We start from the raw sequence: 26,987 nt of genomic DNA, 5'->3' as shown, positions 1-26,987 counted from the left end.
CTACTTACCATGGAGCAAATATGATATATAAAGCCCTCCTTATTATCTCATTTATTTGTCACAGCCCTATGAAATTGGTGCTCAGAGTGAAACCAGGGCTCATGTTCTTTCCTACCTTCTTGTTCTGGGCTGGCTGCTGGGCTACAAGTGCCAGCGAGGCTTGCTGAGGAGCTTGTAGGAGCCCTGGAACTCTCTTCTTCATTTGTTGCCAAAGCTGCCACCGTCCGGCATCTCTGAAAAGTAAATTCTCTCTAAACCATGGGTCATCACCCTCGGATTCCTTCACTTCCAAGGGATCATTGGTGAAGCCTCAAAGTTCAGATCCAGCCACAGAGATCAAGTGTGGTCCGTGCTCAGCAAACAGCGAGAAGCATGCGCAGCCCACTGCTGCTCTCGCCCCCTGCACTGGCACTTTTGAGGTGTGCTCCAAGAGGCACACGCATTTGCTGGGCATCTCTAACAGCCTCAGAGTCCATTGTCAAGCCTCCTGACTTCACGCCCATTTTGACAGTTGAGCCAGGAGCAAAGCTCAATGGAGGCACACTAGAGGCGGGTGAATTTCTGTCCTCTGTCAGAGGTGACCAGTAGCCTGGTATAAAGAGAAATTCCTCTCTTCCCTCCACCACCACAGTGGTGACCACTGGGAGAGGGTGGCCTCAGGCAGGACAGGTCTGGCAGTGGGTGGTGACTGCCGATGAACACCCTGTCCCTGAGCATTTGCGAGGCTCTACCAGCAGACGTCACAGGCTCTTTCTCTTGAGTTTCCTCCCTAAGAATCACAGCAGAGGGGAAGGAGCAAAAGGAGGCAAATACACAGGATGAGGGTCTTATTTCCTTTGTCATCAAAAGGTGAGTCCCTGGTGACATGCTAAAGATGAAAGCCGGTGTCAGTTTTAGCTATTTTAATCTATGTGCATTATGCCTGATCATAAGCCTACTGGTTCAGGTACCACAAAACGCTTTATCTCCAGGACTCCTGGGTTCCTCTGAGCAGGAATCGTGCCAGGGCTCATGCATTGTACAAGCTCTGAAAGGGTGCCTGAAGGAAGCCCCAGAAATAGGCTGGCTGGAGACATGCCCTCCCCTCTCCAACCAGGGGACCGCAGGATTCTGCAACCTCATGTATCCCCTTGCCCCAGAGCACTGGGATATGATTCTCCACTTACCTGGCCCAGATCTCAGACGACTTTCATAACATCACCGTCGTTCACCTGTGAGTTGATGCTCCTGTGGGGGATAATGGAGATGGCACATCTCTCCCTGGAAATTATAACTATTAGCTGAATTAATAGGCGGGAAATGCAACTAAAGTGTTCTTCGCATGTGAGACCTTAACATTCTCCATGTGATGGCTGTGTCTTCACGGTGCTGAGGAGGTGCCCTCAGCTGGGGATATCCTCATGCAAATATATTTGCGATGTCACTTTAGGGTTTCATGCAGAACCATGTTTATTATTGTGCAACAGGATGCAAACAATTAAAAATACCCTTCTTTGCATTACAGATTCTTTGGAGAGTTGGTAAAACCATGGGGGCTTCTTCTCAAATGCACAAGGGAGAAGAGCAGCTGGCAGAGCTCTTAGACGCCAGTGAAGATGCCTGGGCACCGTGGAGTGCCTGCGGCAGAGTCTTTGTTCTAGCTCTTGACTCCATCTTCCTGCTAATGCAGAGCCTGGGGAACAGCTCAGATGGCTCCTGCTGCCATGTGGGGGAGCTGAATTGAATTCCAGCCCCTTTGATTTTATGCCAGTTGGGAGGCATTGCAAGCACTGAAGGAGTGAACCAGCAGATAGGAAATCTCACCCCCACCCCCAACTCAAATAAATAAAGGAATCAGCAAAATAAATACACCTTCCATATATTTTCTGGACAATGGGTAGGAAGAATTGTTTTCTCTAATACCTACCTCAGCTAAAGAAAACCCCAGTTTGGGAAATGGTTTCAGCCCAGACTGAAAGCACCAGTAATGAGAGACACTGCAGAAAAATGAGCACAGAAGCACTGTTTAGCATCTGCCTGAGACAACGCCACATTCTTAATTAAAAACAAACAAAAGGTCTCTGGGTTTAACCAGGCGATAGTGTGTTCTAGCTGAAGCATGTGACTGCCCCATACATGAAAAAAAGTTAGTGGTCCCGACATCTGAATCCTTGCACCTGCACAATGGGCTGCTCTCGGGTGACGCCTGTGAGGTCTCCTTACCGCAGGGCAAGCCTCCTGTAGAATGCTCAGCTGCCTGCTCCAAGCCTGGCTTATCAGGGGATCTTGAAGCTCCTGCCCAGGGCCCCGGTGCTACCTGCCCTACCCATCTTTGGGCACTGGATTTTACTCTGAACGACGCTTGTTGTCTGGCTGAGGGAAGCCCCTGCTATGTACACTATCATTTTGGGCCCAAAGGATTCAAGATTTGGTCAAGGTGGAAGTGTAAATCTCCACACCAAGACCGAATCAGCAGGGTGAGACCTCCCCCAGAGACAGGGGGAGAAAACAACAAAGCAGATGGTATTTTGTCACATTTTTTTTCTGCATGCATCCAGGGCCCTGCATGAACGGACACAGAAAGCATTGGTATCTCCTGGCCCATGAGGCCGGTCTGAGCACTTGCTTTTAGGTTCAAGGCTCACTGCCTTTGAACTCGGGTTGCTTATGGCATGCCGATCCCTGGATGGAAATACCTTCCCATGAGAGAGACCAGCGGATTCCGCACCTGACCGAGCTGTGATCCCAGAGACCAGAGGCTCCCGGAAGGTGGACTGCATGTCGTCTCCACCACCCTCCCCGAGATCAAGTGGCAGCGGCACAGACAGCTGGAAGGTGCCCACTGAGAGAAACCAAGCACCATGCTCAGAAAGATCCATTCCATCTTTAACTCCAGCCCGCAGAGGAAGGCGGAGGCCGAGGGGCCCTACTATGGCGGAGCCAGTCCCACCGTGAGGCTGATCCGAAGCAGCTCCATGTATGTGGTGGGGGACCACGGGGAGAAATTCAGCGAGTCCTTAAAGAAATACAAAAGCACCAGCAGCATGGACAACAGCTTGTACTGCCTGCAGCGGGAGGAGGACCGGGCGTGGATGTACTCGCGCACCCAGGACTGCCTGCAGTACCTGCAGGAGCTGCTGGCCCTGCGCAAGAAGTACATCAGCAGCATCAGCGATCTGAAGCCCCAGCGCGCCCAGGGCCTTTCCTCACCCTCCTCCAAGTCCTCCACAGGTGGGAAGAAGAAGGCCTTTACCCAGTCGGCCCCCAAAGAGTCGAAGGTAAGTGCCGCCGACCGGAGCTTACACGTGGGTGTTCCCCGAGTCTCACATACCTGTTTGAAAATTCTCTTCCATGTTAGTGCACAGTTTAGCAACCGGGACGCATTCTGAACAAGGGTCCACCGGTCCCCAGAGGCTCTCTCGCCATCTCTGCTGGTGGGAAGGGCATGGACTTGGGGAGTCAGGAAGAACTGGATTTATAGCCTGCATTTGTCGGTTGCTTGCACATGTATAGGTGAGAGATAATCCTGCTTGCAAGGCATTTTGGATGACAGCACATCATTTCTCAGTAATTTTCAAAAATGGTGACTACATATGAGAATCCCAGTGAAAAGTGAAATCCTTGTATCAGACAGGGCAGTTTCATATATCTAGGGGCTTGGCATCATCAGAGCCCAGGAACCAGAGGATTCTCTCTCCAGCTGGGCCTTGACCCCAGCCGTCTAAGGGCTCAGAGATCCTTACAAAGAGGACCTGTGCTGGATATGATGGGATATTGCCAGAAGCCTCTGGCCCGTCGCAAGCGGGAAATCAGCGAAAGGAATAACTTGAATTTGGCCATTTTTATCACAGTAGCTCTCGTCTTTCCAATAATGCCAGAGCAGAAGACGACGGAACTCCTTCTGAATCACAGAAGGGTAAACTGAGGCTCACTGATCCCGCTCATCCCACTCCATGTCTATATTCTGGGGCACCTGATCCCTGCTTGGAGCTCCCAATTCACTCAGTTCCTTTTTCCTTCACTCCTTCTCTTCATTTTGTTGAATGCCTGCGGTTGGAGGCAGCCCTTCCCTGGCAATGCGACCAGGCGGTGTGCAGAGCAGACCCAGCTCCCGCTTTCTTGCTGTCCCCCACAGGGTTCTGTGGGCCATGCAATCTCCATGAATGTTGAATGACGGATTGGCCCGCTGTCAAGTCTTAAGGCTGGGCCTCATCCAGGCGGTTTCAGCTGTCTGCCTGTTACCCCAGGGGTAACAGCTTCAGTGACCGTTTTCATCGCAAAAGTATGTCAGTTCAACACACTGACCACAGAAAACGGTCCTGGGGTCTGAGTGTGAGCCTGTGGCCAGCTGTGGACTTGGGGGTTAGCCACCACCTTCCTTTGGGGCCCCTTGTGTGATGATAGAAGGGTTGAAATGCTCTGGCCAACATACCAGTTTGAATATTCCAGGATTTCAGGCCATGGTTGGATTTTCTCTAAGCAAGGGGCTTCCCTGCATGTACGGCCCCTGCCCAACCTCTCAGAGGCCCAAGTTTCCTTCTCACAATATATGTGATTTTACTCACACATTTGTTGAATTGACAAAATGATAAGCATGGAGGAGAGCTTAGAGGTTTCTATGGTTTAAGCAGGGGCAAGGTATGAGAAAGACATGGGTGTGACAATAAAATAGCCATTGTATTATTTGGGGAATCATTTCAAAAAGTCTGTACCCAATCCATCTAGCTGCAACTTCATTTTCAAAATGTTTTTGTTCTGTGGTTGGTTAAATCCACAGACACAGACCCCATGACTACAAGGATGGATGATCCTGGGACATGGCCTTTTACTGTGATATAAATCAGGGAAGCATCTGGAAATTACTCTGATGTCAATGAAATCAAGATTTTGTCTTTGCTTCTCACAAGCTCTCTACTGTTGTCAAGAAAAGTTTACTTCTCTGGGCCTGGTTTCCTTAGCATAGAAACGGAAAGGATAATATCCCCTGTGAGAAGTCAGCAAGATACTGCAGGTGACAGTCTCGGGCACGTACTGGGTATCTTGGAAACATGAGGTGCGGGAGGCTCTTAGTAACCCTAGACAACTTCCTCTCCTTGTTGGTTGTGCCTACAGAAGGTCCATATGCTGGACTTGCCTGTGAGGATGCTTTCAGGCTGTGTGGCTTGCAGAGTGAGCAGGAACCCTTGGGGTTGGGGCACTGCAGGAACAGGGGACCAGGAGGTCTTTTTCCCAGGGAAATCATTGTCCTCCTACTTTGGTAGAACACCACATTGATGCTCAAGGTTCAGGGCAAACACTGTTCTTTCTCCCATATCCTCTTCTGTGCTGAATTGCACCCTTTCACAATTCCTGGCCAAGTCCCATCCCTTAGTAGGACAGAAATAGGTCTTACAGAAATAAAGTCTTTGCAGGTGTGGTTAGATAAGAGGAAGTGGTTCTGGCATAAGGCGGACCTCTAGCACGATATCCACCATCCTCATGAAAACAGGACCCAGCGAAGAGGACTCAGCGCAGGCCCACGTGAAGACTGCGACTGAGTTGCCACCCAGGAAGATTTGCAAAAGTGGGGAAAGAACCTGACACCTTTGGAGGGAGCATGGCCCCACCAACACCTTGTTCTTAGACTTCTGGCCTCTAGACCTGAGTGAGAGCCAATACATTCTCTGGCACCCGGGCTTCCGGATCATGGTGCCCCAGGAAACACCCCAGCCCTCTATAGCATCCGCCTCTCTTTGCACCAGTCCAAACACATCCTTGTTCCAGCAGTCATCACAGCCTACTGCTTTGCTGTAGTGCGTGTCTTCCCTGTGACATGAGTGAATTTGAAGTTTCTTTCTCATGATCCTGTCCCTGAGGATTGCAGGGAATACCATTGACTGCTTATGAATGCTTTCTGAACTCTAAAAACTCGGTGTCTTTAGAAATGTCACAGTTTAACCATAATATGATCTCTGCGGCTCGAGGGCCTTAATCCCTCCCTCCAAATACTAGCTCCAGCCACAGCACCTGTATTCGTTCTCTTCTCTGTTTCTCTTTCAGGGGAAAGATAGTGTTATCAAACACTCACAAAACCATTTGCAAGAATTGCGATAGAACTTCTAAAATGGGGTCTGCTCATCCAGCATACAGCAAGCCAAACAGTGACACTGCAGTGGGAGAAGATAAGTGTTCAGCGCCAGGTGTTGTGACACAACAAGTTAAACCAAGACTTGGGATGTCTGCATCCCATAGTGGGGTGCCTGGGATTGTGTACCACCTGCTTTGGCCTGACCTGGCCATTACTGTGGCTATTTGGGAAAATCAAACTGTGCATGGAAACTCTCCCTCTTTCACTTTGCTTTTAAGTATGTAAAAAAAAAAATAGTTTTAGAAGAAGAAAATAGTTGTTTATTAAAAAGGACAGAGCAAGGATACAGGCAGCTATGTCTGAATTCCCAGCCTCCCTTGGGGGTAGGGGCAAAGTTTCCTGTAGATTAAAATTTGGGCTGAGAGCAATGCTCTCGGCTCACGTGCAAGTCCCTGATTGGTCTGCAGTATACATAGCCTTCTTGCAACTGGTCTGGGATATTGTGCCCCTCAGGGAATTTTGACAATGGCCAACTGAACCCTACCTTCAGTCTGGGGTCTGTATGTCTGTGGTAGTGACTTCTTGTTTAACATTTAGGGTTCCTGCAAAAAGAAATTCATCAAGACAACACCCAGCAAAAGATGTTACCCACAGGGGAGTTGAATGTGGCTTGGTCATGTACTCAGGGACCCCAAGTGGGGTGGGCTGCGCCATCTCCTCAGTTCCAATGAGGAAACTATAGTAGGAAGTAGATTGCAATCATAAAGGCAGGGCATAGAAGCTAAAGCTGAGAGATGTCTGCTGGGGGCATGGGGAGCCTAGGCTTCTGGTTCTGCCCTCAAGGCACTGTACCAGGACATTTCCTTTTAAAATATTTACTAGCCACAACAGTAAATGATATATTTTAGATACAAATTTCATTTACTCAAAAGCTACAGCCAGGCCCAGCATTTCATGAAACAAGCTTACTTTTATTCCTTGCTTGATACTCTGATGTTTTCCCAGGATATTCTGAACTATCGTATTATTGCCTTAAAAGTGGATCATCATACACTAAATTGATTTCCTAAACTAATGTTAGCTCAATAAGGTATTTTGATAGGCTCCACTGAAATACTAATGTGTCTAGAGAATGAAGCACCAGGAAGCCACAAGGTCTACCCAGCACCTGGAGCTAACCTAGGCCATGAAGGGAACCATGTGGGTGGCTGTGAGCCTGGGTGAGTGTGGGAAGCCCTGAAGAACCCCACATGATGGAGGTCCTGCCCAGGCCCTAGAGACTTCATACCTCCTTCAGAATGGAAGGCCATAAAATACTGAATGAAACATACATTTTTATCATCTTTCAAAAACCAAACCAAGAGTTCTTATCTGAAGGTTTTTGTGTTAGTATTGAACATAAGCTGCAGTATTTGAGAATCATTCTCCTGCATGTTCAAATGTTAGAATTTCTGAGGCAGGGCCTGACGTGGTGGCCTAGCAGTTAAAGTCCTTGCCTTGAACATGCCAGCATCCCGTATGGGAGCTGGTTCTAATCCCGGTGGCCCTGCTTCCCATCCAGCTCTTTGCTTGTGACCTGAGAAAGCAGTCAAGGATGGCCCAAAGCCTTGGGACCCTTTACTCACGTGGGAGACCCGGAAGAGGCTCCTAGCTTCAGATCAGCTCAGTTGCAGCCGTTGTAGTCATTTGGGGAGTGAATCATTGGACGGATGATCTGCCTCTCTGTCTCTCCTCCTCTCTGTATATCTGACTTTGCAATAAAAATAAATAAATCTTAAAAGGAAAAAAAGAATTTCCAAGGCAGGCATGGCCTTTGGCCCGAGAGTTAGGATGATGCTTGGGAAACCTGCCTCCCAGGTTGTAGCACTTCGCCTTGGGTCCTGCCTCTGCTTCCTCCTGCAGACCCTGGAAGGATCCCTGCAGCCCATGCAGCAGATCTGGACTGAGTTTCCAACTCGTTTCTTTAACGTGGCCCAACCCTAACCCTGGCTATTTTAGGCATTTGAGGAATGAACCAGAGGATGGGAGATCTCTGTCTATCATATCCTGTCTCTATCTCTGCCTTTCAAATTAAAAAAAAAGGGGGGGGGGAAAGTGTTTAAAATATTTGCATTTCCAATTCAGGATATAATGGATGTAGCAGAATGCTAGCATATTTGGTCCTATCCTGGAATGTCGTCTCTGAATTCATAAGGCACTTCCACTTCCCTGGCTCCTGCACCACAGACAGGCAGAATCAGGAATAGCCAACAGTTACTTCTAATCATCCTTCACACCTGCCCTGCTGGGTGTTAGCCTCACTCTTCAGCTGAGAAGTCTAGAGTCCAGAGACGTTAAGTAAATCGTGTAAGGCCATAGACACAACACAGGCAGTGACAGGATTCAAACCTCACTTTCCAGGCTACAGTGTGTGTGTTGCTGCCAATATATCAATAGCATCTTTTGATTGGAAAACCTCGTTTGAGCTTGTGTAATGTGAGAAAGGCAGGAACATGTACCTCAGAATGTAGCAAGGAGGCTGTTTCATCCTTTGTACCTGGGAAAAGGAAATATTTGCTTGCTACTCCTTGTGGACTTTGTGCCAAGGCAAAACTTTCCCAGAGGAAGTTGCATGGTCTGGATGCTGTGTGTCTAGGATATTCCAAACTGAGAGCAAGTAACCAGAGGACATGATTTAGGCTGTCTGCTTTCCACAATCCATGCCTAAAATTCCACCCCCATCTTGGCACTTTCTCTACTCTGTGACTGCCTCTATCTGCATTTTTTACTCTCTGTCTCACCAACACTGAAATACTGAGCCTGTGCCACTAGACTTTGCGGTTTTCAAATGTACACACTGGGAGGAGGAAGAGGAAATGGAGCAAGAACACTAATGGAACAGGTCTTAGGTCCTCAGAATCATTTCAACAAAAATCTTCCAGACCTCCCAAGTCATTCTTGAAAGTCTGAGAGAAGCTGCATGTCAGAATAATAAGCCAGAAGCAGAATTTTAAAAATTGGAAGGGAAAAGCATCCACAAAAAATCATGACTATTCAATATAATATGCAGATCATCTGGGCTATTTCAGTTATTACAGATAAGTTTAAATTGGGCTTTTTTGTTGTTGCTGGAAGCTAAGGTGAAGACAGTTGGACTCATTTCCAAATTCTGATGATGAGAGATTATTCCAGTGGCTTAGAAGATATGAGATCTTCCCTCTAGGTTTGAATTCCGGTATTTCTCATATAGCAAGTGTCACAGGAGCCTTATGTGATATGGTAGGTAATGCCCTCAATAATATTTTAGTAGCAATGAGTACATGAGTACTATTCATTCATCAACACATGTTTCTTGAGCACCTGCTGTGCATCAGGAGCTATTTTAGATGCCTGTGAACAAGAAAAAGTCTCTGCTGTCCTGGAGGAAACAGTCTGTGTGGGAGCAAGCCAGGAGGCAAGAAGCCCACCCTACACTTTCCATACAGGTGACAGGAATCCAGTTACTTGAGCCATTCCTACTACCTTCTGCTTAGCAAAAAGTTGAAATGGGAAAAAGAACCAGAGCATCAACTCAGGCACTCCAAAATAGATTGCAGGTATCACAAGCATCATCCCAACCACCAGGCCAAATGTCATGTCCACCCTGGAAAATATTCGTTTGAGCATCCGAAGAATGATTCTCAAACATCAGCTGATGCCAGACACTGACACAAAAATCTTCAGATGTGGACTTCTGTTGTGAGAAAGGTTTTTGTCCCTCAATGTCTAAAACATTTCACTGAATCTAAAATGTTTTTCAAGGCTCATCCATGTTGAAGCAGGTGTCATAATTTTTTGTCCTCAGAATGACTGTTCATCTAGTATTTGTTTTCTGATTGGGATATAGAGAGGGAAAGTTTCAGAGTGTTCTTTTGAGCAGACTCTGTCATCTGGGTTCCTCGTGGAAGACAGTTCCCATTATGAATAGGTATACATGAACTTTTAGGACCACATGAACAGAGGTACAGAGCCAGCATCCCATGTAAATGGGTCGAGCTGGGTGGAAGACAGAGAAGAGCCCAGAACCAGCCAGGGAGGCTATTTGGGGCTGGCCATGGTGCACTGTGGAACCCCAAGGACCCCATGCAACCCAGATGTCTTAGGGTTGGATGTTTTCCAAGGCCAAGATTACTGCTCATTTACCACAGTTGGAAAAAACTCATCCATTCCCCCGAATCATTTAGTTCAGGGCAGCTTGTGTTCGTGAGGCGTCTGCCTGGGTGAACCAGCTCCAAAATGCCCACCTTTTCCGCCTCAGATGAAAGGAACCCACATGCTTTAAGAATGATTTAGAAAGAACCAATTGAATTCTGGAGAGTGTCTGCCTGAAGTGATTGATTTTTATTTAAGACAGTTTTATTCTGACAGCAGCTAGCTTTCAGGATCAATTTTCTTACTGAGGCCACTCAGTCTTGGTTCATAAAATAAGACCATGTCATCAGCAAATAGAAGGCCCATTGATCTCTATGACAGAAGGGTCTGAATTCAATTCCTGTGAAGATTCCCATCCATCCATATATCAGTTGCAAATGGGATAGGAAGCAGCTTCTGGTCTGCTTGACAATAATACGAATGATTTTTTTTTTTTTTTTTGGTGGCTAGGCATACTTTTTCTGATACAAAGATACTGAAATGCAGATTTTCTAGGCACAGCAGCAGCTCCTAGGAGGTGCGACGAATCACTCTCATGTGGCTGGGAACTGGTTTGCAGAATTGAGAGGCAATGCAGATTCAACAGTAGCCTCAGCAAATATTCCATCCCGCCTGGCAGAGCTCTCCACAGATGGCAGACAGAATCCCAATGCTGGATGGCAGCACACGGGGTTCGTGCGCCCCTCTCTGTTAGGGAACAGATACGACATGATAGTTTCCGATTTATCCTTTCAAGCACTGTCTAGAAGCAGTGCCTCTTCTTCCTCCTCCATCTCCCCATTTCACAGTCACCTGGCTAACTTCTTGTCCTTAGTGTCAGCAGAGAAAGCGTCCTTGGGGTGTTTGTTCACATTCTGTGTGGGTAACCAAGTACACCTGCTGTAGTCATCTAGCTTTTGCTTACTTCTGCCACAGACTGTGAGCTTCCTGGGGGAGACTGCAACTCTCACTGGGTCTTTTAGTTGTAACCTGTCACAAAATTCCTGGTACATAGCAGGTGTTCAACAAACCTGTCCTGAAGAGTTCCATCTTCACTTTGAGAAGGTAACTATTATAAAGTTGGATGGAAGCCTGGAAGGGTCATGGATCTGTGCTTTCAGTGATTGGAGGTTTGACTTCTGTTTAAATGGAATAGGACATAGTTTGAGTATAGTCATACAGAATCATACCTGATTACAGATGTAATCTTGATTTATTTTTTAAAATTTATTTTATTTATTTGAAAGGGAGAAAGAGAGAAAGAGGAGAGAGATACTTCTATTTATTGGTTAACTCTCCGGATTGCTGCAACTGCAATGGCTGGGGACTGGCCAGGCTGAAACCAAGAGCTACAATTGTCATTTGGGTCTCCCAAGTGGGTACAGGGCTCCAAGCAGTGGACAACTTTCATTGCTTTCCCAGGCAAATTAGCAGTCAGGCAGAACAGAAATAGGGCAGCTGGGACTCCAGCAGGTGCACCAACATGGACTTCCAGTGTCGCAGACAGCAGCCCAACCTGCTATCCTACTGTTTAGATCCCTCTTTCTAGATTTTCTCATGTCTGCCCTGAGGCAGTCCAAAGTCTGGACAGCAGCTCCCAGCATCATTGCTTGAATCACATGGGTGTGTTGAGGTTCATTGGAAGACAAATAGAATAATTAAAACCAGAATGTTGGAAGTGGCGAGCATCCTACAAGCTATGTCATGGTTGGGAAGTAGCACTGAACAACTATCAATAGGACATCTCATCCTGGGGAGTGTTATTTTCTAAAGTCATGGTGTTAGTCTGGTATAGTCTCTGGGCAGAGAGAATAGGACACACTGTTCTATATTGTACCAGACCACATAAGGCAAAACACAAGTACATAAGTCCATGACAGATGTGCTTGCTGCAATCAGAGAGGGCCCCAGAAGGAGGTGACATGAAAGCTGAACCTCAGAGGATGTGAGAAATTGCATTGTAGAAGAGGTGGTAGTAAGCTAGAGGTTTTGCTGGGCTCTTGGTGTGGTGTGGGGTTAGAATGTCTGCCTTCCCCACCCTGTGTGGTTTACAGCTGGAAGTCCTTTTAGTAGAGTTCAGCCCTTCTGTAGGCAGACACTGCTAGAACCCTATGGAAGAATGTACAGATTAGAGAAGGAAAAGCCCATGGATCCATAAGCAGGATGCTAGGATGATGGAATATGCAGAAAAACAGTCCAAGACTGCCCTCATGGCTTGCTAAATGAAAATGAGAAACTCAGTGGGGTTTGGTTTGGAAAAACGCAGAGGATTCCATCTGGACAAAGTAATTGGAGACCGAGGCCCCGTACGAGTGGGAGGGATGGGGCAGCTCGGAAATTGATAACCCTGAGGTTGCATGGGAAAAGTTTAATGTGAAAGGCAAACTTGGTGTGGGGCGCAATGTGTGCATCGCAGGTGCTGGGACAGAGACTACCTTCTCCCCTGGAGCTGGTGCATGGGCTGCCAGTGAGGGTATGCATTTGTGTGTACACCCTGCAAACCTCAGGCTGGCCACACTGCAGCAATAGGAAACAGCTGCTTTTTGATTTGACCTTTCCAGAGCTGTAGAGCAAACATTCTGCCCTAGAACAAAGTGAAGACCAGGAAGGGGATGGAAGGGGGAACGGCATCCACTTTTGCTTGAAGCTCTGGGAGGCAAGATTACCTTGGCTCCCCTGCAGGGGTCACTGACTGAAGTTGCAGGGTACAAGCACCTCTTTATAGATTTTTCTGTGATGTTAGCCTTATCCCTGAGCCACCAGTCCTGAGCCTCTGCGGATCTTGCAGGATGAATCACTAAGAATGTAGGTCAGAAGGCTCCATGGAAACTGCGGGCAGGCAGCAAAAGCTCCAATCAAGCCAGGACTTGAGAACGGCCAGCCCTGACAGTAACCTAGCCTTGTAGCATAGAAAAATCATCCCAGAATTCATTTGGAGACACTTAAAAATGTGTTTTCTAAAGGGCAAGTCCTTCTTAGCCTGCTTGCTGGGTGATTTGCCACTGACTGTTTTCTCTCTCTTAAAGCACACCCAAAGTGAGGCAGAGGAAAGGGGTGCTGACAAGAAGCTGACCCCCAGTGAGGGTATGTCTGGCACAATCTAGAGTGCCATATGTGCAAGACTGTCAGCATGACCTGCACTGGCAGAAGATGGCATGCCACTCAAAGATGCAGCAGTGGGGGACTTATCTGGTTCTGCAGCTATCTGTGCAATGCAGGATTCTACAGTTCTTAGAAGAGACAGGCAGGTTGGCTGCTTCCCTCTCCAGAGTAACCCTCAGGATGACTGGAGACAAGAAAGCTGTGTCCACAGGCATGTATTGCATCTTTCTAAATGATTTTATTTGAAACATAGAGTTTACAGAGAGAGAAGGAGAAACAGAGAGAAAGATGTTTTAATCTGCTAGTTCATTCCCCAAATGGCCACAATGGTCAGAACTGTGGTAATCTGAAGATAGGACCCAGGAGCCTCCTCGAGGTCTCTCATGGGAGCAGGGGTCTAAGGCTCTGGTGCATCCTCTGCTGCATTCCCCAGCCATAAACAGGGAACTGTATCTGAAGTGGAGCATCCAGAATATAAACTGGCACCCATATGGGATGCTGATGTCACAGGGTGTAAGATGAGCTTGCTGCACCATGGCACCAGCCTCACACATGCTTTTTAAAGTAGATAAGTATAAATCTTAAGGCAAGGGGTTTCCAAACATTTGTGGAAAAACTATGGCAGGATTTCAATTTTATTTTGCACTAAAATAAACATCAGTAAGTTTCAGTTTTCCATGTAGTTTCTGAAGTATCCTTTGTCACCTGCTTATAATTCAAAAAGAAGGATGAAAAGATAAACAAAACCCCAAAGAAAAAAGAGCAAAGTCAAGGAGAAAGGGCTCTTGTGGAAATGAACTTTTTCTTGAGTATGAGATACAGTTCTGGCTTTGGAGACAGATATATACTTGAAAGTATTAAATGAAAAAGTGCAAAAAAAGAGGTTAGTGTGATGATAGGTTAAGCAGTGTGCCGAATGGGGGCCCATCCTTGCCCAAGCTGTTCTAATTCCAATCCAGCTCCCTCCTAATGTGCCAAAGTAGTGTAGCCAAAGATTGCTTGGGCCCTTGCACCCACGTGGGACACCTGAAGAAATTCCTGGCTCCTAGCTTCACCCTTGTCCAGCCATGGCTGTTTTGGAAATTTGGAGAGTAAGCCAGAGTATGGAAGGTCTCTCTCCTTTTATCTCTCTCTTTCCTTCTAACTCTATCTTTCAAATAAATGGATAAAACTTACAAAGAAAAAAAGAAAACAGAGAAGAGAAAGGAATCCTTAAATGTGAAACCAATTGAAGCATACAAACCTAGCTGATTACCAGTCCACAACATATCACACAGAAAAGAGTTATTTCAAGACACTTTAAGACAGACTTGGTTATATGTGTCCAAACCAAAGCATACACACACACCCCCACACACACATACACAGATCTCAAATTACATCACAGATCTTACTGTTTCTAATGCTGGTGCTGTCATTTTAAAACTATTAAACAGTGTAGGGTAGGCAAAAGCAAAAACGTAATTTTTTTAAAAAGTAATTTTGTTAATGTCACATATGTAGAACTGAGACATTCAGCCTCAAACAAGGAAACAAGTTAAACACGCACCCTATGATATTTAATTTGCTTTCAAGAGACAGGAAGTTTCTATTCAGGATGTACAGGGTAAGCAACCAGAGTGAACAACAGAAACCTGACCAACTGCAAGTTCAGGACCGGCTGGGAACTGACAGACAGCTGAGGTCTCAGGGAAACGCAGCAGATGGAAATCTAAGGGGAGGGAGGCACCTGCAGGGAGGCAGGACAAATGCACCTGCTTAAGTAGGGCAGACACAGACATTGGCAAGAAATGCTACCAAGTCAGGGGCGGCTCAGTGGGAGTAGGGATGGGGCGGGAGTGTGAGGGCTGCAGAGAGAGGTGGTGTTCACACTCGGGGCTCAGGAGTGGGGTTCTTGGAAAGGGTCCCTCACCTTGCACACCTGGTGAGGGGATGACTGCTGCCTAGGGAAATGCATCCGGTGTTGTCAAGTTGTTCTCTCCCCGTTGCAGCAGGAAGCAGTCTCTGGGAGGGTCAGAACTACACAGGGAGAACAGAACAGCTCTAATAGGGTCTCAGGGACATGGGGCTTTGCCTGAGTCAGGGGCCTACTCAGAAAAGCAATGAATGCCCTCCTGCCTCTCGCCAGCATGACAGCAAGTGATGAAGAGCAGTGGACCAATGGCCAGGAGGACAGCAGGTCATGGAGTAAAAACCACTCCTGTGGGCAGCATAGAGGAAAGATCTAAGGCTAAGGATGCAAAAGATGTCAAGGAAATCTCCCTGGGAAATTAGTCTTCAGTTTAAACATAAGGCATTTCTAGACAAATCTCAAGCCTGTGATGCAGGATGCAGTGGGTTAAGCCAACACTTGATCATCCCATGTCAGAGTGCAGATTTGAGTCCCAGATGCTCTGCTTCCCATCCTGCTTCTCACTGATGTGCCTTTGAAGGCAGCAAATGATGGTACATCTGAGACCACAGTGGAGTTTCCAGCTTTGGCTGGGCCCAGCTGTGGCTCTTGTGGCTATACAGGCAACGAAGTAACCGATAGAAATGTCTTTTTCTCTTCCGCTCTTCCTACTCTGTCATTCTGCCTTTCAAATACATAAATACTGCTTTGAAAGTCTGTGATGCACTTGGAATAACCATAGCAATTAAGGAATTGAAGCCCAGCTAAAGTCTTATCTAAATCAATTAAAAGCCAGACTAAAGAGCTACCCGGGTAAAGGCCAGTTCCAGGCATAAAAACTCAGTTCTGTCCTGATCTACACAAAATGTCTAGCTTTCAACCAAAAATGATTAATCATATGAAAAATTAAGAAAAATAAATCCATTTAGTGCCAAGAAACAAAGCAAGCAATAGAACCAGATTCATATATGATACAAACATTAGAATTAGAGTCATCGCTGTGGCATTGGGGAAGGAACTACACAATCTATGATTAACATGTTAAAAGCCTCAATGAGGGAAACGGGTAAGATCAAATGGCAACCTTCAGGAGAAGAAAGAGTTATAAGAAATAATTCAATGAAGAGAGTAGAAATGAGCAACCTAAAACAAAAATGATGTTGTGCTTAGAAAGCAGCCTTCTGAAGTTCATGTGTTGGAACCGTAATATACTGATGCAGCAATATTGGGAAATGGGCCTGGCTGGAAGGGCAGAGTCCTCACAAATTGAATTAGTGCCTTCATCACCGGAATGGGCTGTGTGGACACTTGGCCCACTCTTCTCTCCTCTGTATACACCCATTTGCTGCTTCACTTCTTCCTATCAGTTGAAGCAGCACAGGGGTTTCACAGCACCATGCCCTCGAACTTCCAGCCTCCAGAACAGTGAACCAAAATAAATCTCTATTCTTTATAAATCCCCCAGTCTCAAATAATGCTGTTGGGGTAATATAGAGATGGCTTAAACAAAAGGGCTCCTCAGTATTCCTGGAACAGCCAAGAGAAGATCAGCAAACTTGAAGATATTAAAACAAACATACAATGACAATAGAGTGAGAAATAGACCAGAACACCTATGGCCTGTGGAAAGGCATGTCTAACATGAGTGAAACTGAAATCCCAGAGGACAAGAAGGAGAAAGGGGTACAGGAGAAATAAATGGAGAAACAATGACCTGAGAATTTCCCTGAATAAATGACATACATCAAAGCACAGATTTAACATGCCCAGAAAACATTAGTCAGGAGAGATAACAACAGTATCATAAGTACTTGCAAAAAAAGACAAAAATAAAACACTGCGTTATACAAAGCAGAACAAAGATGAAAATTACAGCAGACTCCCCATCAGCCAAAAGACTGTTATCTTTAAAGTGGTGAAAGACAACCGAAACCTGTCAACACAGAATTCTATACCTGGTGAAAATATCTTCAAAAATAAAAATAAAATAAATATCCCCCGGACGAGCAAAAACTAAGCATATTCATTGCGAGACCTGTATTGTGAAGATTTTTAGGGGCTGTTTTTCAGGAAGAAAGAATGTGGCCCAGATAAACCCTTCGGTCCACACAAAGAAAGAAAGATAAAAAATAAAACAATAGGGCCCGGTGTGGTGGCGCAGTGGTTAAGGTCCTCGCCTTGCACACCCAGGATCCCATATGGGAGCCAGTTCTATCCCAGCAGCCCCGCTTCCCTTCCAGCTCCCTGCCTGTGGCCCGGGAAAGCAGTCAAGGATGGCCCAAAGCTTTGGGACCCTGCACCCGCGTGGGAGACCCAGAAGAGGCTCCTGGCTTCGGATTGGCACAGCTCCAGCCGTTGCGGCCACCTGGGGAGTGAATCATTGGATGGAAGATCTTCCTCTGTCTCTCCTCTCTGTATATCCACCTTTCCAATAAAAAAATAATAAAAATAAATCTTTAAAAAAATAAAACAATAAAATTGGTAGGTTTTACTTACTTTTTTTTAAAGATTTATTTTATTTTTATTTTTATTTTATTTTGATTCACTCCGCAAGTGAGCGCGATGGCCGATGCTATGCCAATCCAAAGCTAGGAGCCTCTTCCGGGTCTCCCACTTGCTATGGCAAGTTAAATTAAATTTGTTACCTGACTGGTTTATGTTATTTGGACTTATAATATTACAATTAATGATAGTATAATATAATAAAAATGATAAACAGTAAAATGTGATTGTGAAAAAAGAATTTTAGCTATGAAAACTAAGTTGGATGTTTTGGACAGGGTTGCAATGAACAATGAATTTTGGGTTAGGACAAACATGAAAAAAAATGTTTTTATTACAAAGATCTAGAAAGATTGTGTATTCGGACTTTTTCCTAATTGCCTTTAATTTTCTGGATGGCTTTAGATAAACCAAATCTGGAAATTTAATATGAACTGTTATGGATAAGATTTATGCAAGAAAGGCAATACAGACTTGAAGAAACTTCACAAAGTGAGGAATTCAGGGATATATGTATGTGTACAGTAACTTGCTGGTAAAACAGCTTACTGCAGATATAACAGATTTGGACAAATCAGAAAGAAACAAGGCTACTATCATAGGTAGGGAGACCACATTGTTTAGCCTCTAGTCAGAAACACTTAGTATTTCCTGGATAGCTAGTGGTATTGAGCATTTTTTCATGTGTGCTGATCATTTTTATTTATTATTTTTGCGAACCATCTATTCAGGTCCTTTGCCCATTTCTTAAGTGGTTGGTTGTTCTACTGTTGAATTTTATAGTTTATGTTATAATCTGGACATTAATCCTGTCTTGGACAAATAGCTTGCAAATATTTTCTCTCATTCTCTCCAATGTCCTTTGATGCTATCCATTATTTCTTTTGCTATGCAGAAACTTCTAAGCTCTATTCAAACCATTTTGTCTAGTTTTGCTTTTGGTGGTGTTAGCCAAAAATAGTTGTTGGCTACTCCAAAGTCTTGAAGTGTTTCCTTATCTTTTTGTGTGTGTCAATTTCATAATTTCAGGTCTTACATTTAGGTCTTTGATACATCTTTGTGGTGAGAAGTAGTTACCTAATTTAGTTCTGTGTGTGTGTGTGTGTGTATGTATAGCCACCAGTTAACTGTGTTGACCTAACCTTTATCTTTTGAAAGGACAGTTTAATCCATCTGTATTCAAGGTTAATTACTAGGTAAGAACCAATTACTGTCCTTCTGTTGGGTGCTTGCTAATTGTTTTACGTGTTCTCTTTGTCTTTCTGCTTCCCTTATTTGTCTTCGTGTTTTGGTAGCATGTTGATAATGGGTTTTATACTGTTGTGTGAGGATTCTTCATAAGAGTGATCTGATGATGAAGAAGTCACTTAGTGTGTGTTTGTCTGGAAAATACTTTATTTCTCCTTCACTTCTAAAGATAGCTTTGCTGGATATAACACTCTTGGTTGCCAGTTTGCTTCCCCCACCCCTCCACCAAGACTTTGAATGTCTTTCTCCTCTGACTTACAGTTTTCTGTTGAAAAGTCTACTGTCAGTTTGATGGATTTTTTTCTTCTTATATAACTTGATATTTTTCTCTTATGTCTTCAGGATTCTCTACTATTCTGTAACTCTTGACAATTGTAATATACCCTGGAGAAAGTCTTTCTTTTAAAGATTTGTTTTATGTAGTTGAAAGGCAGAGTAATAGAGAGATAAGTGGTGGGGTAGAGGTGGAGATAGATATTATCTGATCCGCTACACAAATGGTTGCAAAACTTGGGCCAAGACAGGGCGAAGCCTGGAGTCTGTTACTCCACCCACATCTCCATGCAAGTGGCAGTGACTAGGGCTTGGGCCATCCTCTAACTTCTTTACCAGGTGCATTCGCATGGAGCTCAGTCAGAGGCAGGGTGGCTAGGACTCAAATTGGCACTCATCTGCAGCATGATGCTCCCCTTGAGGGTTTTGTTTTGTTTTGTTTGGATATAGTATGGGGTACTTTGAACTACTTTGCGATAGTTTGGTACACTACTGGATGTATGTATCTCTTTCAAGACTTAGGGTTTGTTTTTTTTTTTTTTTACTATTATTTCATTCAATAGGTTTTTGATATTTTTCCTTCTCTTCTTCTTCAACTATCCCTGTAACATAATATTTATTCACTTAATGGTATCCCTAATGCCTTACAGGACTGGCAGGTACTACCTTAAATACAAGGATTTTTCTAGAAGCTTCAGGTCTCACTAGCAAGTACACTATGCTCATGGGATTGTACCACCAACAGCCATTGTTTCCAAGGTGCAGAACACAGAAATGACTGCCCCCAGTTCCCACCGGGCATGTAATGACGATGCTGGAAATTGTGCCACCCAGCATCCTGGACTTCCTCGGGTCTTGTCCTTCAGGCTTTTGTTTTGCCAGTTACTGGCCCTAAAGGCCGAGAAGCAGAGGGAAATTTTCCTAGGTCTGGCTTCAGAGGTTGTGCTCAGCAACCCCATAGCTTCAAGAAGCAGAGAGATCTGCCCAGCAAGGTGACCTGGTGCTGGTTCTTTAGGTTATTGGTTTCAAAGGGCTTCCTACTGCCCAGTGAGATAGAATGGAGTTTAACAGTGGCTACACCACAACAGCATGGCTCTGCGGTACTGGAAGTAGAGAGAGGTGATGTGGCATTCTCTTGCTTGGTTTTGTTTGGTTTGCTTTGCTTTGGAGAATACTTACTAAAGTCCCAGGCAGCTTTCTAGACTGTATTTAAAGCCACTGAGGACTATGGGACTCTCTTTTATTTGGGACTGCTGATCTATAGCAAAGATGAAGTTAGTGGTATTTTCTGCTTGCCTCTCCCAATGAGATAGCATGCACTTGGCTGGGGACAAGGGGTAGGAGCTGTGGCATGCTTTGTTCCTCCTTTTCTGCGGGCCTTTAGGGTCTCTGTTCTGTTCGTAGTTCCCATCACTTCTTGACTGATGTTTTTTCTCCGTCAATCTCCTAGAAACATGGTCCTTCATCTGTTGTTCTGGTTCTCTTTGGCAGAGGTGAGTTCATCTTGGATTGTCCCTAGATTTTTGTTTAAAGACGCATTTGTTTTCATATGAAAGCCAGATTTTACAGAGAGAAAAAGAAATGGAGAGATCAGGTCTTCCATCCACTGCTTCAGTCTCCAAAAGATTGCAATGGCCAGAGCTTAGCTGATCTGAAACTAGGAGGCAGGAGCCCTTTCCAAGTCTCCCACATGTGTCCAGGGGCCCTAGGATGTGGGTCATCCTCTATTGCCTTCCCATAAGCGATAGGCAGAGAGATAGACCAGAAGTGGAGCAGCTAGAACATTAAATGGTACCTATATGGAATGCCAGTGTCACAAGGTGCACTGCTGCAGCCGCATCCCTGAATATTTAAAAGCTCTATATTTTAATATTCCTTACTATTTTCAAGCAGTCATGTTAATTTCTTATGAAGTTATTCAGTATCTTAAGCCCAAATCTTTCCATTTTAGAAACTACCAACTTAATACAGAACATTTCAACAGATCTTGTCCCTTTGTATCTGCTGCTATTCCCATCTTAGTAACTGGACAAGCTCCTATGCAGGAGTTTACCAGCAGCAAACAGCAAACCATAAGCTGTCCTTTCCCTCTCCTGTATTGGGGCTATTAAAAATACCCTGGCTTACCACCATTGCAGTTCTGGGGACTCTACTATCTTGCCACAGGAGGGCACTGTCTCAACTTCGACTTTGAAATCACACACATTCCCAGATCCATAAGCAACATTTGTTTTTTGTTTTGTTTTTTTGTTTGTTTGTTTTTTACCGTTCAGCATGTCTAGTGCACAGAGGCTGACTCAGGCCACCCTGTCTGCTCTCTCTTCCCTCCAGCACAAAGCAACCTCGAAGAAATACTCACAGTTCAGTGCTGATGTGGCTGAGGCCATCGCTTTCTTTGACTCCGTCATTGCAGAGCTGGACACAGAGAGACGGTCCCGGGCAGCTGAGACTGACTCCCCACATGAAGACGTGGACTTCGATGGTGAGTGCTTGAAGAGTGAGGTATGATGAACACCATGGCTGAAACTGGGGGCAGGTGAGGGGCGGCAGGGATGGTATGTGAGTGGACTTCAGGAATCTTACTGTTACCAGAAAGTGTGTCTGGGTTCTTTTTTTTTTTTTTTTTTAAGATTTATTATTGGAAAGACGGATATACAGAGAGGAGAGTGAGCGCAACGGCCGATGCTATGCTGGTCCGAAGCCAGGAGCCTCTTCCGGGTCTCCCACGCGGGTGCAGGGTGCCAAAGCTTTGGGCCGTCCTCGACTGCCTTCCCGGGCCACAGGCAGGGAGCTGGAAGGGAAGCGGGGCTGCTGGGATAGAACTGGCTCCCATATGGGATCCCGGGCGTGCAAGGCGAGGACCTTAACCACTGTGCCACCGCGCAGGGCCCTAAATTAAATTTTTAAAAAATGAAAGAAAGGCTGTCCTATTTTTGGAGTATCTTCAGTCACATAATTGGTGAAGGTTCATTTATAAATTGGGAGTGCCTAATGCTTTGCAATGACCAGACCAAATCATGTCCTCAAATATCTGGGCTAGGATGATGTAAAGGTTTGCAGCAGTGGGATGAAAGGGACTGACAGCCTCATTAATGGCTCAAAGATCTTGACCCATAGCAGACTCTCCATTGATTTTGGTTTTTACTGACGGAGTAGGAGCATTGCATATGAAGTGACATGGGACCTGAATTCCATGAAAGAGGGATTTTTTTCAGTTGTGTATTAAAGTGGGCTTTAGTTTTATTGGACATTGATGAGGGAGATTAGTAGCCTTCTTAAAGAGGATCTTGATGGGATGGCACAGGTGGCCAACCCAGTATTGTCTCAGATCTGCAAGTTTACTTTACACTGAGCCTTGACACAGGTTTCCATGGCAAGGAATTGATTCTGTATCCACTGACATCGTGGCTAACGGGCCAGCTAGAGGAGCTATTAACTAGAAACAAGCATTCCGAGAAGACACATGTCTCCTCCAAGCAATGGTGTCAGTCATCCTGGCATCCCCAGAGACTGATGAGACCAAATGCCTGTTTCTGACATGCCAGAAGCCTGGGGAAATTTCAGGTATTAACTCCTTGCAAATGTGCCTGGGAAAGCAGCTGAAGAAGGCCCAAGGGCTTGGGCACTCCACCCACATGGGAGACCTGGAAGAAGCTCCTCGCTCCTGGCCTCCGATCAGCTCAACTCTAGCCTTTGTAGCCATTTGGGGAGTGAACCAGCCAATGAAGATTCCCCCACCCCATCTATTCTCTCTGTGTTACTCTGCCTTCCAAGTAAAAATCAATAAAACTTTTTAAAAGGAAAGGAAAGGAATAAAAGAAAACAAAAGAAAAAGTTCTACCTGTGACACCCAAGGTAACCTAGGGTTCCAGGAGTAGGACAAGAGCTGCCTGATCCCTGGACCCCTTCAGTCTTCAAACAGAGACCTACAGGAATGGGGAGGGCTCTCCCCCCCTTTGGTGCGGAGGGCAATTCTGTCTCCAGGGCCCCTGTGTGGCAGAGCCACAAGTAGTTGGGCCATCCCCTGCTACCTTCCCAAGTGCATCAGCAGGAAGTTGCATTGGGAGCAGGCACACACAGACTCAAGCAAGCACTCCATATACAGTTCAACCTGCTGTGTCACAATGCTGGCCCTTCTGTCTTGTTTTTATTCACTGCATCAAATCTGAAGCCATCCTAAGAAGCTCTCTCTCTTTTTAAAGAATATTTAGTAAGAGGTATTGTGGCACAGCTGGTAAAGCAGCTCCTTGGGATGTTAGCACCCCATATTCAAGTTGGCTAGAATTCATTCCTGCCCTGTGAGAAGAAATGGTTAAGGTGATTGTGTGGCTGGCAGTGTGGTTGCCTTTTCTATGATGTGAAAAGTCCTCAGGACTTCCCAGGACATCTGGGCTCTTCTCTCATCTAGCTGTCTGTTTACCCTCACACCACTTTTCTAATTAAAGGGAACCCATCCCTGTGTTTGTAACCCAGAACCTGGTCCCTGATCTCAGTCTCTCTGAGGAACCCTTGCTCAAGTTATTCTTGCTGTCATTGTTGCAGCTCCAGCATCTGGACCACTTTTGGATAAAGAGTCTATCTCTGTAGTTCACGGACAGCAGCAGAGACAGGGTGGAACTTTCAAAAAAAATGGAAGAAAAGCAACAGAATAATGAATAAATAAAGAAATGGGTGGTGTTGGTGTTTAAAGGGTACAGACTTCCAGTTTTGCAAGATGGGAAGCCCTGGAGATTTTGTGCACATCAATGCAAATCTACTCAACACAACAGACCTGCACACTGCATAAATGTCAAAGATGATGGCTTTATGTTATGTGCACTTCATTGCAATTTAAAAAGAGAGAGTTAGGTAAATTGAACTTGAACTTCTGACCCTTTCGAATCTAAGCCGTTGGTCAGGGGGGCGGGTGAGGGATAGGAGAAAACCATTTGGCTGCTTGGGCCAAATCTAATGCCTGGAGAGGCATGGAGAGTGAGGACGAGGCTATGCCTTACTCCATGCACTGCTTCTCTCTCAGTGGTGAGCAAAGAACTTGAAGTTACTCACGAGCTGAGTTTGAATACCAATTCTCAATTGTCAATTTCTTTGATCTTGGATTTTCCCCCGTTGTAAAGACCCATGTCCCCATTTTTAGCTGATATAATATTTCATCATACCCCTGCACCATAATAACTGCACATTCAAATCCTGTTGGTTTAGCCACTCAAGACTCTAAGAGTTAGGACCTTTGGTATCTCTCCCTGTTTGCTGTGAGTTCCCAGTTTGTTCCACCCCCACCCCCTGCTTTGCCTGTGTTCCTTCTCATGGCATGTCTTATCCTGGATAACCCTTTTCTGTCTTTCAGTGGCCACCAGCTCTCGGGAACACAGCTTACATTCCAACTGGATCCTGCGGGCACCCCGCAGGCACTCTGAGGACGTGGCTGCCCATGCCGGGCATGCCACAGAAGGCTGGTGTCGAAAGAGCACCGAGCGCAAGACCATCGGCACACAGAGGAGGCTGGAGCGGCACCCCATCTACTTACCCAAAGCTGTGGAAGGGGCATTCAGCACCCTGAAATTTAAGCCCAAGGCCTGCAAGAAAGAGTAAGTGCTAACTTAGAGGATGTTCTTATATCTTCCAGTCTCTTGGGGTGGTGCATGGAACCCCCATGCTACATGTCAGAAATTACTCCTGTATAATGTAGTATTTTACGCTACTCTGTACTCCATTCCGGTTCACTGCTGTGGCCAACTGTGAACTTGCTACAGCTCTGGATGGATCTCCCTGTCTTTCTGGGCCATTTGGCTCTCGTGCATTAGGCCATCTGCTTTATACTTCTCCCAAGTGCCAATGTCACATTGTGAGCTACAGATTTTTGATGAAGGTCCAGGGTAGAACACAACAAGGCACCCAGTGGAAACCAGCATCACACTGACTAGCTGAAAAGTGCTGGCTGACTCTGGCCCTTATAGGCCATCTTGCCTCTACCTTCTGTGGCCTTTCTCCCCTGAGACCCTCCTTTTCCAAGACAAGGCCCATTGCTAACCCCTCAGGGCCAGTCACTTGTTCAAGCATAGCTGTGAGTCTTCTCTTGCTACAGGGGCCTGGGTTGTCCAGCAGAGGACCCCATCTGGGCTCATGATGCTATGTCAACTCTGATGTACTAAAGGGTTTTTGGTAGTGTTGTGCTCCTGTAATAATACACCTTGTAAGGGACACATTAAAACCATAGCCGAACCTTCATCAGCCATCCTTTCCCTGGAAAAGGCCGAGATCCACCTTGTGCCCAACCATGGCTTCCATTTTGACCTTAGCTTGCTCTCTACAAGATCCTGGTCCAGGGAAACAATCCCACGGTGGCTTCTAGAATGTCACTGATCCAAACATCCCTCTCCCCTGTCACCAGCCGAGCCTGACTGAATCCTGTGTTTCTTTTCTTCCTTCTAGCCTGGGGGTCTCCAGATGGATCCTTTTCAACCTCTCGGGGGAAGACATGGAGTGGGATGCAGAGCTGTTTGCCCCAGAGCCCACGGCATCTCCAGGGCCTGGCTACCATGACACAGAGAGCCCCAAAGGCCAGTGGCTGCTTCGAGAAAGACTCTGGGAGAGGACAGTACCCTGACTTCATTTGGCTTTTTTGATCTTTCCAGAGGCCATGGTGAGGGTGTCTGCTCTTTGAGCATCCCATAGCATTTGATAAAGTAAGCACTGGACCATGGACAAAATCCTTAGCACCCTGCCTGTGGATGCCCTGTTACTAGTGCCAAAATAGACCTACACCTGCACAGAGGACAGCTTTAAGGGGTTCTGGGAGCCTGTGTTTCCCTGTGCAGGTGAGCTATAACTCTTTCCAACATTTTCCAGAAACTTTTGGATTATGCTGAAGATGACGCCAGTGTCCTGGCAGCCAGGTGAAGGAAGAAGATGTGGCAGAATCCTGCCCCAGGGCCATACTCTTACAGCCTCCAAACTCAGCTCCACTTCCACAAGTAACAGGCTGGGAAAGGACAAAGAGGTGGAGGAAGAAGAAAAGTGATTCTATTTCTAATTCTTACCCAGAAAGTCTGCCTGAATGTCCACACAGTTGACTATGTCTGGCCATGTGCTGTCTCTTCTCTGGTGAGGAGTGTAATCAGAGTCACTGAGCCCTGTTGGTCTAGAGAGGTTTTCTGGCCTCCAGGAGCCATCCGAACCAGCACACTCTGCACTTGTAAAGTGTTCTTTTACATGCAGCCGTGCCACTTCAGCTGGCAAGACACTGACTTAGAGGATGCACTGCGCTTTGTCCATTCTCACATAGTTCTCTGGGGACTGCATGCCCAGGTATGTGTGCGCCAGTGGGGACGGGGCAGGACATAGACTAGGAAAAACAAACGTCTATATTAAGCCAAGGCCTTCCAAGCTAAAGTCACTCTGAGAATCAAATAAGCTTTCCTTTTGCCAGGCTTGTATAGTCAGATACTTTTGTCCAATTTTTTTTTAAGAAGCAAAAACTTGTATTTATGTACAAGCTAAGTGTTTGTAGTTCCTAAGAGAAAAAAAATTAACTGATGATTCTATGACATTCTTGGAAATTTCGTATCAATACATTTTCAGGATGGGAACATACTGGAGGTGTTTTAATTCTTCTCTATATTATTTTTGGAGTGCCAATGTCAATGTTGAGGGGGAGGTTCTTTCACTCTGTCGCTTATACTAACCCCACTGTATCCAGAAGCTTGGCTGAAAATGGATGTTTGGGAGATTTGGTTTATAAGCCACACGAATGCATTGGGACTTACCTGTGGGGGCCTT

The 26,987-nt window shown here is 45.7% G+C and overlaps 1 protein-coding gene across 1 annotated transcript; it reads left to right on the top strand.

Annotated features, from left to right (window-relative positions):
- Nucleotides 1–2,840: 2,840 nt before the first annotated feature.
- CUNH13orf42 (chromosome unknown C13orf42 homolog) lies at nt 2,841–25,815 on the top strand. Its single transcript, XM_040991056.1, has 4 exons — nt 2,841–3,257; nt 21,543–21,693; nt 24,556–24,796; nt 25,641–25,815. Exons 1-4 carry the CDS (start codon nt 2,841–2,843, stop codon nt 25,813–25,815), a joined length of 984 nt encoding a protein of 327 aa, XP_040846990.1.
- Nucleotides 25,816–26,987: the final 1,172 nt, after the last annotated feature.

The sequence above is a fragment of the Ochotona curzoniae genome, unplaced genomic scaffold (assembly GCF_017591425.1).
Source record: "Ochotona curzoniae isolate NIBS_2020 unplaced genomic scaffold, NIBS_Ocur_1.0 contig_64, whole genome shotgun sequence".
NCBI classification, from domain to species: Eukaryota; Metazoa; Chordata; class Mammalia; order Lagomorpha; family Ochotonidae; genus Ochotona; species Ochotona curzoniae.
Note: the sequence above shows the minus strand (reverse complement) of the source record. Positions and strands in the feature narration are given on the sequence as shown.

What these genes read in the sequence shown, in the direction of transcription:
- CUNH13orf42 (XM_040991056.1), top strand. Translation starts at nt 2,841, where the DNA reads ATGCTCAGAAAGATCCATTCCATCTTTAACTCCAGCCCGCAGAGGAAG. An exon ending in TGAAGACGTGGACTTCGATG is followed by an intron (nt 21,694 to 24,555) that starts GTGAGTGCTTGA and finishes TCTGTCTTTCAG; the next exon opens with TGGCCACCAGCTCTCGGGAA. An exon ending in CCCAAGGCCTGCAAGAAAGA is followed by an intron (nt 24,797 to 25,640) that starts GTAAGTGCTAAC and finishes TCTTCCTTCTAG; the next exon opens with CCTGGGGGTCTCCAGATGGA.